The following is a 13986-nucleotide window of genomic DNA, read 5'->3' as shown; positions in this document are numbered from 1 at the left end:
CTAATAGTCTAATAGTCGCGCCTGATCTGGATGAGTGCATGATATAAAATTAGGGTGGATTTTCATATTGAGGACCAGGTGATACACAATACAGATAACAAATACTGATACAGAACGAGGCTGGAAAACCTTCCATATCCCCCCATCCTTACAGAGAGGCCGTCGTGCTGCTGGGCGATGCCAAATGTGTGAAACACCCCGTTAAATCGAATGGATTGTCCAAATCAAACCGAATCTGTGTTTTTTTTTTTTTATTATTGAGTTTAATGGATTCTCTTGCTAAACACCGCTCGTATACTATTGTTTAGAGGTGGCAATTCTAATCCATATTTGTGAACCCGCTCAAATCCGCCCACTTATAATCCAATCCAATTCACCCATATTATATAATGGGTTGATATGGATTGAACCCATATTAACCCATATTTACATATTAACGGAGCAGATGGGGGGAAGAGAAGTACTAGTTCAGGCCAAGGTCCCTCCTCCTAAATCGAACCCCTACAATTGGCGACTCTGCTGGGGACCTAGCCATCCTTTCAACTTTCACTTCCCCCCATCTGCTCCGTTAAAACATCCAGAATCAAACATGGTGGAGATCGACGACGCACATCACGGTGGTACCGCCCACGGGCTCGGTTCCCTCGTGGACCACAGCCTGGCTTCTGGAGGAGCGGCGGCCCATGGAAAGAACCACATATCCATCGGAGTTGGCGCCGGAGCATCAGCTCCAGACGCAGGCCCATCCTCCGAGCTCCACTCCTACATCCGCCATCTCGAGCGCAAAATCGATGATCTCACGACGGTTGTAGACCGCGACAGACACGTCCGAGACGAGTTGGCAGAGATCAAACATCTCCTCATCTCCCCATCTCATTCCTCCGGGAGCCGCGGCGGAAGAACAAACCGTCGCACCCCCCCACGCAGTCACGAAGCCGGTCACCTGCTAGAGCACAGATCCCGTCCTTCAGTCAAGGATCGTCTTGAGTCACCAAGACCGGTGGACACACGAGCCCCAAAAGAAACATCGCGCAGGGACCGTTCTCGCTCTCCTGCGCAACTTCGAAGGAGGCCATCGGCCTTTGACAGGCTCGGTGGTGGGAGCGTCTCTGCCTCCTCCACCCACTCCGTCCTTGTGGGCAGGACATGCCGGGAATCTACCCCTAGCCTCACAAGGGCATCCAGGGGAGATGACGGCCTTGTCGAGATCCAGACTAGAGGATACCGGGAGCGCCTGAAGGGCCCCCGAGCCAGAAGTCCCATCGTCTCGCACCCCGGCGGCGCAAACAGCAGGAGCCCGGTCACCGAGCGCCTCGAGGCTTCCGCTCGGGATAGCTACCGACATCATCGCCAGGAGCGTTTTCCCAGAAAAACGGTTAGTATCGATCCAAAGAGAAAGGAGCACGAACGATTGGACAAACTCGTCCCCAAGAAGCGTACAGCGACTGAGCGTCCAGACGGCCCCGACCGTTCGATCCGACCTCATCGCGATGCGCGACTTGCACGACTCTCGACCTCTCCATTCACAAGAGAGATCGACTCGGTTACCCCACCCAAAGGATTCTCCCAACCCAAGTTCGCAAAATATGACGGCAAGACCGAGGCGTACACTCATCTGGTCCAGTATAAAACCGTCATGTCTCTATTTCTTCGGAATGAACCCTCGGATGATGCTTTCCTGTGCAAAGTGTTTCCAGCAAGCCTCGGCAACCTGGGCCTCACCTGGTTCAATCAACTCCCGGCTCGGTCAATCTCCTCGTTCGATTCCCTCTGTGACGCCTTCATGGCACGGTTCGTAACGAGCAACAAGCACGAGAAGGAGATCGACTCCCTCTTAGCCCTCCGTAAGAGGAACGACGAAACGCTTCGGCAGTACGCCGGCCGTTATTGGGAGTTGTTCAATGAGATAGAAGGTTGCGACGGTGTCATCTCTGCCCGAGGATTCAAGCTCGGTCTCACATCCCAGGACGAGCAAGTCTACGACGACCTCGCTCGCCATAAGCCGAACTCTATGAAGGACCTTATGACTCGAATCGAGAACTGGTGTCAGCTCATCGAGTCCAAGGCAGAGAGAGGCATCGGGAAGCCTACAAGTTCAAAAGCGTTGAACACTTCGGTATCCATACCGGCCCCCGCATCTGTCTCAACCTCGAAGAAACAGGTCAACACGATCAAGCAGTCGCCGAGGAGGGGGCCGAAGCCAAGCGACTTCAACGCCGAAAAGACCGTCTTCACCATTCCCATCTACCGGATCATTGATCAAGTGAAAGATCAGCCTTTTTTCTCCTTCCCCAATCAAAAGCTCGGAACCGAAAATGGGAAAATCAAGAATCCCATCGTTCGATGCAGCTACCATAGCGAGCAAGGTCACTTCACCACAGCATGCAAGCCCTTCAAGGCCTACTTGGAACAGCTTGTTGCTGGTGGCCACCTCGGAAACTTCATCGATCACGAGAAGACGACGGCTCGGACACAGAGGACCGAATCACATACCGAGGAAGAGGTACAGACAATCAACGTCATACATGGTCCCTTGAACCCCGAAGCCGCTCGAGTCATCCGGGCAGAATTGAATGAAGCCTCCGCCTCCAAGCAGGTCATGATAGTTGGCCCCGAACCAAAGCGCCCAAGAACCGACGACGGCTCCAAATGGACGATAACGTTTACCGAGAAGGATCTCGACCGTGTCCAACTTCCCCACAACGACGCCCTCGTGGTCACGCTACGCATCGGAAATTTCAATGTCCGTCGCGTCCTCGTAGACCAGGGCAGCTCGGCCGAAGTCATGTACTACTCCCTTTTCAAGGATCTGAAGATTCCCGAGACCGACCTCCGTCCTTCCGAAGTTCCCCTTATCGGCTTCAACGGAGCTCCTGTCTGGCCCATCGGTATGATCACTCTTCCTGTCCGTGCCGGCTCGGTAACGCTTGAAATAGACTTTGTGGTAGTCGACGTCCCTGGCCCTTACAACGCCATTGTCGGTCGAACCTGGCTGCATAGGCTTAAAGCGATTGCTTCCACTTATCACCAAGTGGTACGTTTCATCGGCACTAACGGGCACCAGGAAGACCTGTACGGAGACCAGACCGCGGCCAAGCAGTGCTACGTCAACGCTGTCCGAAGCACCAAGCAGACCCCCCGGGTGAATCTCATTGAAGCACCAGAAGCCCCAGTTTTGGAGGACGTCGGCAGATCCCCCGACGACAAAACCGTCGAAGATGTGGCCACAATCCCAATCACCGAGGACGGCTCCCGCTTCTTCCTTGTCAGTTCCTCACTTAGTGACACTGATCGGAACGAGACGGTAGCTTTTCTCAACCGAAACATTGAAGTGTTCGCCTGGACTCCCTACGAGATGCCGGGGCTCGACCCCTCTTTTATCTGCCACGAGCTCAACATCGACAAAGCCAAGCGACCGGTCGTACAGAAGGCACGACGGTCCTCTCCCATTCACTCCGAGGCCGTCATTGAAGAAGTCAACCGACTCCTAAACGCTGGGGCAATCAGAGAGGTCCAGTACCCCAAGTGGTTGGCTAACACCGTCGTAGTCAAGAAGAAAAATGGCAAATGGCGTGTCTGCGTCGACTACTCCAACCTTAACGATGCTTGCCCGAAGGACTTCTTTCCTCTTCCCCGAATCGACCAGCTTGTCGACGCCACCTCTGGCCACGAGCGACTCAGCTTTTTGGATGCGTACCGGGGCTACCACCAGATCGCCATGAGCGAAGGCGATATCGAGAACACCGCCTTCATTACCCCCCACGGGATCTTCGGTTACCTCGTAATGCCCTTCGGTTTGAAAAATGCCGGAGCAACCTTCCAGCGAATGATAACCAAGATGTTCGAGCAATTACTGGGCGACACTATGCTGGCATACATTGACGACATGGTGGTTAAAAGTCTTCGTGCCGGTGATCATCTAACCCACCTTGCCGAAGTCTTCGAGATACTAAAGCGCCACAAACTCCGCCTCAATGCCGAGAAATGTGTCTTCGGCGTCAGCTCCGGCAAATTTCTCGGCCATCTTGTCTCCCGACGCGGTATTGAGGCCGATCCTTCCCAAATTCAAGCAATTGATCAGCTCTCGGCTCCCCACAACAAGCGCGATGTTCAGCGTCTAACCGGGATGGCTGCTGCTCTGAATCGGTTTATAAGTCGCTCCTCGGACAAATGTCAGCCATTTTTCGCTCTACTAAAGGGCAGCCGACGAAGCTTCAACTGGACAGAAGAATGTGACCGAGCCCTCCAGCGACTAAAGGAGTATCTTTCCACGGCTCCACTCCTCGTCACTCCAAGGGACCAGGAAGACCTGTTCCTCTATCTAGCTGTCTCCCCGCACGCCGTCAGCTCGGTGCTTGTCCGACAGGAGGGTCGGGAGCACCAGCCAATCTACTACTCCAGCAAAACCATGACTCCCGCCGAGACGCGCTACCTCCCCCTGGAGAAGCTCGTGCTCGCCCTAATCTCAGCCTCCCGAAAGCTTGCCCCGTATTTCCAGTCTCATCGCATCATCATCCTGACCGAGTTCCCCCTCAAATCTCTTCTCCGAAAGGCCGATCTCTCCAACCGAATTTCACAATGGGCCGTTGAGATTGCCAATTTCGAAATCCACTTTCAGCCTCGGACAGCAATAAAGGCTCAGGTTCTGGCTGACTTCATCGCAGAGCTTACACCGCCCAACGTATCTGCTTCGGCACCCCCACCGAGCACCGAAGCAGTACTCCAGGCCAACCCTAGCACAGCTTGGCAGCTCTTTCACGGAGATGTATGGAAAATGTACGTCGATGGCGCATCCAACAGCCGAGGCGCAGGTGCGGGCGTGGTTCTTCTCTCACCCTCCGGTGTCTTGCACGAAAGCTCCTTCTCCATCAATTTCCCAACCTCTAACAACGAGGCCGAATATGAGGCGTTAATCTCCGGACTCAAGACTGCCGAAGCCATTGGCATCGAAGAGCTCGTCGTTTACAGCGACTCCCAGTTGGTGGTTAACCAACTCTCTGAAGAATACGAAGCTCGGGATGACCGCATGCGTACCTACCTAAGCGCCGCTGTCCAGCTCATTCAACGCTTTAAAGCAATCAGAGTCGAGCATATTTCAAGGGAACAGAACGCCCACGCCGACGCCCTGGCAGGTCTCGCTTCGGCATTCTCATGCACTGGGCACCGATCCATTTCCTTCAATTCTATTGACAAGCCCAGTTTTGAACTCGAAGACCTACAGAAGGAAGTACTCAACATAGAGCTCGGTCCGAGCTGGATGGATGAAATCGTCCTTTACCTAAGGGAAGACTCCCTTCCCACCGACAAAAAGGACGCCCACCGACTCCGCAACAAAGCTGCCCTCTTCTGGCTCAATCCCAACGGCAAGCTTTACCGAAGATCGTTTACCGGGCCGTACTTATTGGTTGCACACCCACATCAAGTTCCGGGCATTATCGAAGAGCTTCACGCCGGTGACAGCGGTTGTCACTCCGGTGGACGATCGCTCGCCCACCGAGCCCTCACTCAGGGATATTGGTGGCCGACAATGAAGAAGGACGCTGAAGAGTTCGTCAAGCGTTGCAAAAAGTGCCAGATGTTCGCTCCCATTATCCATCAACCGGCCCGGGACCTGAGCCCTCTCACCAGCCCCTGGCCCTTCTCCCAATGGGGCATGGATATCGTTGGAAAGCTCCCAGTCGCTCCGGGTGGATTCAAGTTCCTTTTAACCGCAACAGATTATTTCTCGAAATGGGTCGAGGCCGAGCCCCTGGTAACCATCGAAGAAACAGACGTCATCCGCTTTGTGTGGCGCAACATCATCTCACGCTTCGGTGTGCCGTTCGCCATAATTACTGACAATGGAGGGCAGTTTACAGGACAGAAGTACCGGGCTCTGCTTGACGAATACGGTATCAAATGGGACACGTCCACTCCGGCTTACCCCCAGGGCAACGGACAGGCTGAGGCGGCAAACAAAGCAATTTCATCCGGGCTAAAGCGACGACTCGAGTCACGGCGAGGAAAGTGGGCCGAAGAGCTGCCCAGGGTACTCTGGGGCTATCGTACGACGCCTCGGCGATCAACCGGTCGCACACCTTTTTCCTTGGCATTCGGAATGGAGGCGGTCATCCCACTCCAAGTCGGACTCCCAACAATGAGAACAGAAAATTTTGATGAGTCGGTCAACAACACCACCATTGCTTCGGACCTAGATTTAGCCGAAGAAGAACGGGACAACGCAAGGATAAAGCTCGCTTCATACCAACAGGAGGTTGCAAAGGGTTACAACCGAAGCGTGCGCCTCCGGTCGTTTAAGCCTGACGATCTCGTTTGGAAAAAGGTGGTGGAGAAGTCCAAAAAGCGAAAGTTAATGCCCAATTGGGGGGGTCCTTACCGAGTTCTCAAGCACCTCGGTTCGGGTAATTACAAATTGGAGAAACTGGATGGTTCCCCCATTGCTAAGTCATGGAACGCCAACAATCTGAAGAAGTTCTACGGATAGTGCTCGGCCACCGAAGCCCGTTTTGTCCTTATTACGTTGCATTTTCTTTTAAGAAAGTTTTGAAAGCAATCTGCTTATGTATTGACAATACCCCGAGTTTTAATGAGAATGCTCTTTGGCACTATTCGTACACTGATTGTTTAAATTACTTATACTTGGCCTATTCTTGCCCGGACCATTTTATACCGACTTCAGGGATATTATTCTCCCATAGGTGATACCCTCGGAGAAAAATCCCCACCAAGTCGCCCGGGCCTCTTCGGTCGTCTAAAATTCTGGTCACTCGCTGTAAGGATACTCGGCCTTTTTCTCCGAGCCCCTTACACCGACCCATCAGCAATTTCTCACTGTTCGGACTCGCCGCGTCACGAACCTATGGCAGAAGCCATACCACTTCATTACGCCGGCCTACGTCCCTAGCAGTAATACAATCCCGCGCCTGCTCGATAAGCTCATTTCTATTAATCAGCAGGGGCGTGCAATGTCAAAAGTTCATTACAATGAATGGTTCTGATTCGGTCCTACTAAGCTGGGGCTTCGGAACGAGTCACTTTTTCTTGATTGAACATCTTTTTTATGCTTGGCAAAACGATTCGGTTAACGCTTCGGTTAAACTTGTTTCTACAAACTTTTTAAGTTCCACCGAAGCAGGGGCATCATAACCTAAGGAGCAAACCAATCAAACAAGCATTTCAAAGATAAAAACATTCAAGAAAAGAAGAGCATTCATTCACGAACAATAAACAAAAGGGGTACTGCTTCAAGTATCAAACAATTACAATTCCTGGAACGGCAAACTCCAAATGTCCGGAGCCGTCCAGTAAACCGACCACTCAAGCAAAAATTAAAGTACTTTTTCAGTTACAAAATATAAAGTTCCTACGCTTCATCAGGGAACAGGGGCACTAAGGTCAGCTGGCTCCTCGGTCGCTTGGGGCTCCTGGATCGGCACCTGCTCGTTTTCCTCCTCCGGTAGCACGAGCTCTTCAGGAGGGGGCTCAGGCACGGTTCGAAGCTCCGAACCCTCTGGCAGAGTAAGCTTGCTTATCAAGGCCTCGTGGCCGTACCGAAGTCCGTCCAAGAACCGATCCCTGAAGAGCTCGGCTTCTATCTCCCGGACCTGCTTCTTATATTCTACTCCGGCAGCATCCCAGCCCTCATCGTAGCCTTTGTTCCTTGCAAACTCGACCTCCCGAGCCCCAGCAGCCCTCAATGTGTCAGCATCCTCCTCAGCTTTTTTGGCTTTCGCTTCGGCAAGAACCCGCTCCCGGTCGCACCGCTGAAAGTCGGCTAGGTAGAGGTCACAAGTCTCCCTCGCCACTTTCAGGTCGTCCTCTCTCTGAGCAAGTGTCTTCCTCAGCAGCTCCATCTCCTGCTCCCGTGCCTGGCACTGTTCGTTCACAGCGAGCACCCGAGCGCCGGCCTACCAACACAATTAAAATTGATCAAAATTCCAATAAAACGATCGAAGGAGTAAGAAAAGAAACTTTCAGAAGTAACTTACTTTCAGAAGTGCCTGCGCTATCTCTCCTGTCAGATCCACGGTGCACCCCTCAACAGCTCGGGCATCCTTCGGAAGAATACACGACCGAAGCAGCCCAAACGCCGTCCCAATGTTAGAAGACGCGCTATCAGCATGATGAATCAGGCGCCCCGAGTAGTGACGAACCTCGGGGGCCCAGGGGACCTCCCTCGCCGGAACGCGAGTCCTCGTCTCGGTTCCCCCCCGGCTCTCCACATCCCCCTCATCTCCTCGGGCCCCTGTTTCATCTATCAAGATCGGCTCCCCGCCCCTCCCTTGTCCGAAGCCTTCTTCCTCGGTGCGAGCCCTCTTCTCCGGCGGCTCCTGAGGAGAAACAGGGATCACCCTCGAGGTTCCGGTCCCCGGCGAGCCAACCCTGACGCCAGCACCCCGCCCTCGTGGCCTTTGGCGCCGAAGGTTGAGCACTTCCCTTCCACGACCGGTCATCTCTCCACTAAGTCCCGTCCTTTCTGGGGTCTCCCGGTCGATTTCTTCCCGGATCACGCCTCGGGGAACAGACTCACCAACTTCGTCTTCTGTCGCCCCGCCTCCTCCTCTCCTGCCTTCTCCTCTTCCTTGGTTTCTTCCTCGGCCACGTCCTCGTCCCCCTCGAGAAACTCCTTGCTGCCTCGGTTTCTTTTTCAAATAACCGGTGTAAGTCGGTTTGTATCCGAGCAGATCGGGTGCATACCGACTCGTGATAGGGATTGCGTAGGCCGCTGTTATTTGCGCTCGGTTAGCTCTTGCCCGAAGCTCTGCAACGATGCCCTCGGCTGAAAGATAGAGAATGGAAGAATCAGTATACAATGAGGAAAGAAAAATGTGCAAACATAAAGCTAAGAAGATGTTTCTACCGACCAGGAGCCCCGGTTTCGAACTGAACTGTGGTGGCTGTGTCCGCGCTCTCCCCGGGTCCAAACATAAAATTCCCGGTGACCGACACATAAATACTCGCCCACTCTTCCGAGTCAGGAAGATGGTCGATAAGGAAGGTGTCGTATCCCGTCCTACATGAGAGGTAGTGACGGTCGCTCTCCCGGTTAACTCCAACGAGGTATACACCGAAAAGCTCCTCGAGTCCGAACGTCAGGTTATATTGTCTCCTCAGCTCTATAATGCTCGTGATGATCCGGTAGGAGTTCACCGTCAGCTGAGAAGACGTGAGGGAGAGAGCTCGGAGAACCCTTCGGACAAACTGATGAAGGGGGAATCTAACGCCCCCCTCTGTGATAGCCATCAAGGGGAATATGAGTGCTCCCTCCCGGTGTGGAAGGTCCTTGGGGTCGCTGTTCGGTAAGATCCGAATGTCAACGTCATGAGGAACGCTGTATACCCTCTTAAATTCGGCATAAGAAGCCGAGGAGCCGTCAAAGTATTGATTTCGGTATGGGCATGGCCTCATCGCCCTCCTGCGTCCCCGTACCTCCTCGGGGGCATCGGTGAATGGACCCGGACCTTGGTTCGAGGTACTTGGGGCTTCCATATCTTGGGAGTCAAACGTCGTCACCTCACGAGGAGCTCTCGAGGGTTCAAATGGTTCAACGCAGTTGATTGGAGTCCGGAAGAATGCCCTCTCCCGAAGTGTCTGGCGAATGTCCTCGGGAATTTCAACAGGAGAAGAACCTGAACTACCGGAACTGTCCGAAGAGAGCTCGATGACCATTCGCTTCTGCCTAACCAAGGAAAGGAATACAAAAACCCGTTAGCTATGTGCTCAGGGAAAAAATCAATGTCTAGCGCTCAGTGCGGAATGGTCATCGCTCCCCGGAGTCCTCGGACAATCGTTTCCTATAAAGGCGTTTCCCTCTCGGAAGAATTTCTAAAAACAGAAGTCCTTTCCCTTGGGATCAGGGTGAGTCTAGGTCTCGGGATGAGTTTTGGCCTCGGGATGAATCTAGGTCTCGGGATGAGTTTAGACCTCGGTAATAGCGTTTACAACGCTGGAGAAGCCCAGCGCCGCCTTGAACCAGACGGTGGCGAGCGGTTGCTCAGCCGTAACAAGTGCAAGAAAACGGCGAAAAACTCAAAACAATGGTCAAAACGTGAAGAATAAAGCAAGAAGGTCGACATACCTCAAGTTTGTGCAAGATCTCCCAACCAAAACGATCGAAATCTCGACTGAAAGCTGGAAGTATACGGCGGCGGCGGTTCGACTTCAGAAGCAGAAGAAAGGGTGACGATCTCACCTCTGTCTCTCCTATTTATATTGATAGAGATGGAAAGCTGCGCGGGAAACGAAGCGTCGTGCATTGAGCCGTTAGATCATCGACATGTGTTATCATCGAACGGCTAGTATCAAGGACTCTGCACCGAGGACAGGCGCCGGATATTCGGACCTTAGGCATGTTGACGCGTGTCACCGAAGCGACGTTTCGTACCAATCAACTGGCATGGCACGTGCCGAGGCAGCTTTTTGATTCTGAGATCTCGGCAACAGTTGACACGTGGCTCTTCTCTGGCGCGGGTTGAACGAAATCTACCGAAGCAACTTCACCCTTCGGTTATTCTCTAAAAAGAAAGATCAAGGCCTGATGTCTCATACGATAGGATCAAGACCCTGAAGCAGAGGTGCAACGCTCCAGGGACTTGAGGGGCTATTGTGGAGGCTTCGGTAATCGTCTCGGTAATATAACCGGACCACCATCAACCGAGGCCTCATATTGACATGGGCCTGTGTATATCTTTCTATTTACTCGCTCGGAGTCAAGTCTCCTGTTTACACTTCGGCTAGTTACCGAGGTGTACATTCCGCTTGGGACTTTTGGCAGAATGCAGCATAGCAGGAGGGGACCATGAGCGATACGTGGCGAAAAGGATCATCTGCCCATGTGCTTCGTAACCGTCTTATCCCGTGGCGTCATCTATGATGTCACCAAGGGCGGTTACCTAAGCGTGACCTCCACGCACTGGCTTGGAGCCCAAGTTAACCTAGGTCTATAAATACAAAGGGATATTCATCTTTGAGAGGTATGCCATATTTCCTAACCCTAGACCTAAAAGCAACTCTCCTTACATTTAACTTGATCGTCGGAGGGTCACTAGGCTATTCCAGCCTTAGTGACTTGTTGCAGGTTCAGCGGCGGAGGAACAGAGCAGCGGAAGAGAAGTACTAGTTCAGGCCAAGGTCCCTCCTCCTAAATCGAACCCCTACAGTAATTTATGACACGAACTCAATTGACACGACACAAATACGACCCGATACGATCTGTTACCAAAATCTACCTAAACGGCTAAACCATCAAATGATAAGAGAAGGGACCAATTTTTATAGGACTCACATGTCTAACAAAAGCCCTCACGGGCCCTCAGCTGCAAAAGCCCAATTGTCCGCCGCTTCTAGAACCCCATTATCGTCCTCATCAATTCCCTATTTTATTTTACAATTTTTATCATCCATTACCTCACCCTATTTTATTGATGATCATCAATTACCTCACTCTCTGTGTCACCAACATATAAAAATGTCCACTCATTCAAATCCCCCTCTACTCCCTCCAACAAAATACTTCCTCACCAAGAAAGTGATTCCTCCCTCTCTCTCTCTCTCTCTCTCTAAAAGTCTCGACAATTACTCCTCTATATAAAGTATAAACTCGTTGAAAAATCAAAATACTATAAACAGTCTTTCTTTAATCACATAATCTTTCGATACACAGATTTCTCTTGTTATTAGCCTTCGCTTTACACTCGGGCTCTTAGGTCACACTATTCCTGATTTAGTTGTTTTTAAAATAATTTATTTTAAAAAATTATCACGCTCGCGTTCTCGCTTACGCACGGGTGTAAATTCATTATGTGATTTTATTTTCTCCGCGACAATCCTACTAAAACCGGCAACCGCCTCAACGAGTTCCCCCCAACGCTTTATAAACTTCGCAACAGATTCAATTACTCCCCCGAAATCTCGCCGGTAGCCTGTTACCCTCCTGCCATGTGCGACGGAGAGAACCGCCGGGACGTCCCGTCGCTGGAGCTCAGCCGCCTGAAAATCATCTCCGCCCTCGGCCGCGGCGCCAAAGGCGTCGTGTTTCTGGCCCAGTTTAACGACGATCAATCGTCCGACAACGAATTCTTCGCTTTGAAGGCAATTTCGAGAGCTTCGATTGAGAAGACGAAGAACGAGGTTGGCAGCGACAGCGACGGTATAAACGAGTACAAACGAATTTGCTTCGAACAGGAGGTTTTGAAGTGTTTCGACCATCCGCTTTTGCCGAAGTTACGAGGAATTGTCGCTACGGATCAGATCGTTGGCTACGCGATCGATTACTGTCCAGGACGTGATCTCAATTCGCTGAGAAAGAAACAGACGGAGAAAATGTTTTCCGACGATGTCATCAGGTAAATAATGCTTTTTTCAATCTCACCTAAATCCTATACATATCATCAAATTTTTGTTTGATAAATCAGCCAACTAAACTAGCACGGTGTTTGTTAGTTTTTTTTTTTTTTCCGTTTCAAAAAAAAAATAGCAAATACCGTGCTAGGAGCAACGAAAAAAAAAAAAACAGAGACCGCAATACACAGACGTATATAAATTATTCGTGGTTTCTCAATTGTGTAGCTGAGTACATACGCGATTTATACTTATAATTTTTCAATAGGTATCGAACGAAGAATCGAATATGAGTTACATCCGACTCGAAACGAAACGAAACGAAAATTAGACGGAATCGGAGGGTTGATGTAATTCCATTTCTTTACCTTTTTTTTTTTTTTTTTCCAGGTTTTATGCTGCGGAATTAGTACTTGCATTGGAGTACTTGCACGGATTAGGAATCGTATACAGAGATTTGAAGCCAGAAAACGTTATGGTACAAGAGAGCGGGCACCTAATGCTCGTCGATTTCGATCTCTCCACAAAACTCTCCTTAAAATCTCCACAACCCATTTCGATTACCAAATCGACTCCAAGCTCAGTACAGTTGAAGAACACGAAGAAGAAGAAGGCGCGAATCTTTCCGTCCATGTTTTTTTGCAACTCCGGCATTTCGCCGGAGTACTCGGGATCTCCGCCGGAACCAGTCGTCGACGCGGCGAGTCCCGAGTCCGACTCGGTGGAGAAGTCGAACTCGTTCGTGGGCACGGAGGAGTACGTGGCGCCCGAGATCATATCAGGCCACGGCCACGACTTCTCCGTCGACTGGTGGTGCCTGGGAGTCGTTCTGTACGAGATGCTCTACGGGGCGACGCCGTTCCGGGGGTCGAGCCGGAAGGAGACCTTCTACCGCGTCCTGACGAAGGCACCGGAGCTCGTGGGGGAGCCAACGCCGCTGAGGGACCTGATTGGAAAGCTCCTGGAAAAGGACCCGAAGCAGAGGATCCAGCTGGAGGGAATCAAGGGCCACGGTTTCTTCCGAGGCGTCGATTGGGAAACGGTGGTCGAAATCACGCGTCCGCCGTACATTCCTCCGGTGGGGCCCGAGGAGGAGGAATTGAGAGGAGAGGAGGGAATCGATGTGGAGGCTTTTGTGCGGGGGGTGTTCAAGATTGCGAAAGAGGAAAGTGGTAATGGTGAAGAATCGGAAAGCAGGAGGAATCAACAAGAGAAGGAGAAGAAAATTAGTTGTTGTAACAATGGTGGGGTGTGGGTTGAAGGACTGGACCAGCCCTCTGGAACTAACAATTTCCTTGTGTTCTAACCATTTTTATTTTTATTTTTTGACTGATTATTCAATCATGCTGATGAACCCAAGGATACGAATAAATTGGTGGAGAAAATCTTATTCGGGGAGGAGCCGTGAATAAGGTTTACGGTTTTCAATTTCGACCGTCCAAAATAATCCGGAATAAAAACAATCCATTAAATTTGTACCGTTAATTGATTGTTTTTAATCCAAATCGTTTAAAACATTTTTTGAACGGATAAAATTACCCGAAGTCGTGTGTAACTTTTTCTCAAATTGGTGCCCAGAGTCATACTGTAATCAATTTTGTCACTCCTATTTGGATGTTTGAAGGGTTAACTGGCTCTGTGAAGAAC

General features: G+C 51.2%; 1 protein-coding gene across 1 annotated transcript; it reads left to right on the top strand.

Annotated features, from left to right (window-relative positions):
• Nucleotides 1-11769: 11769 nt before the first annotated feature.
• LOC131319710 (serine/threonine-protein kinase OXI1-like) lies at nt 11770-13767 on the top strand. The gene is made up of 2 exons (XM_058350100.1): nt 11770-12344; nt 12730-13767. Exons 1-2 carry the CDS (start codon nt 11938-11940, stop codon nt 13643-13645), a joined length of 1323 nt encoding a protein of 440 aa, XP_058206083.1. The 5' UTR covers nt 11770-11937; the 3' UTR covers nt 13646-13767.
• The last annotated feature ends 219 nt before the right edge of the window (nt 13768-13986 follow it).

Source organism: Rhododendron vialii, chromosome 1a (genome assembly GCF_030253575.1).
Source record: "Rhododendron vialii isolate Sample 1 chromosome 1a, ASM3025357v1".
NCBI lineage: Eukaryota > Viridiplantae > Streptophyta > Magnoliopsida > Ericales > Ericaceae > Rhododendron > Rhododendron vialii.
Note: the sequence above shows the minus strand (reverse complement) of the source record. Positions and strands in the feature narration are given on the sequence as shown.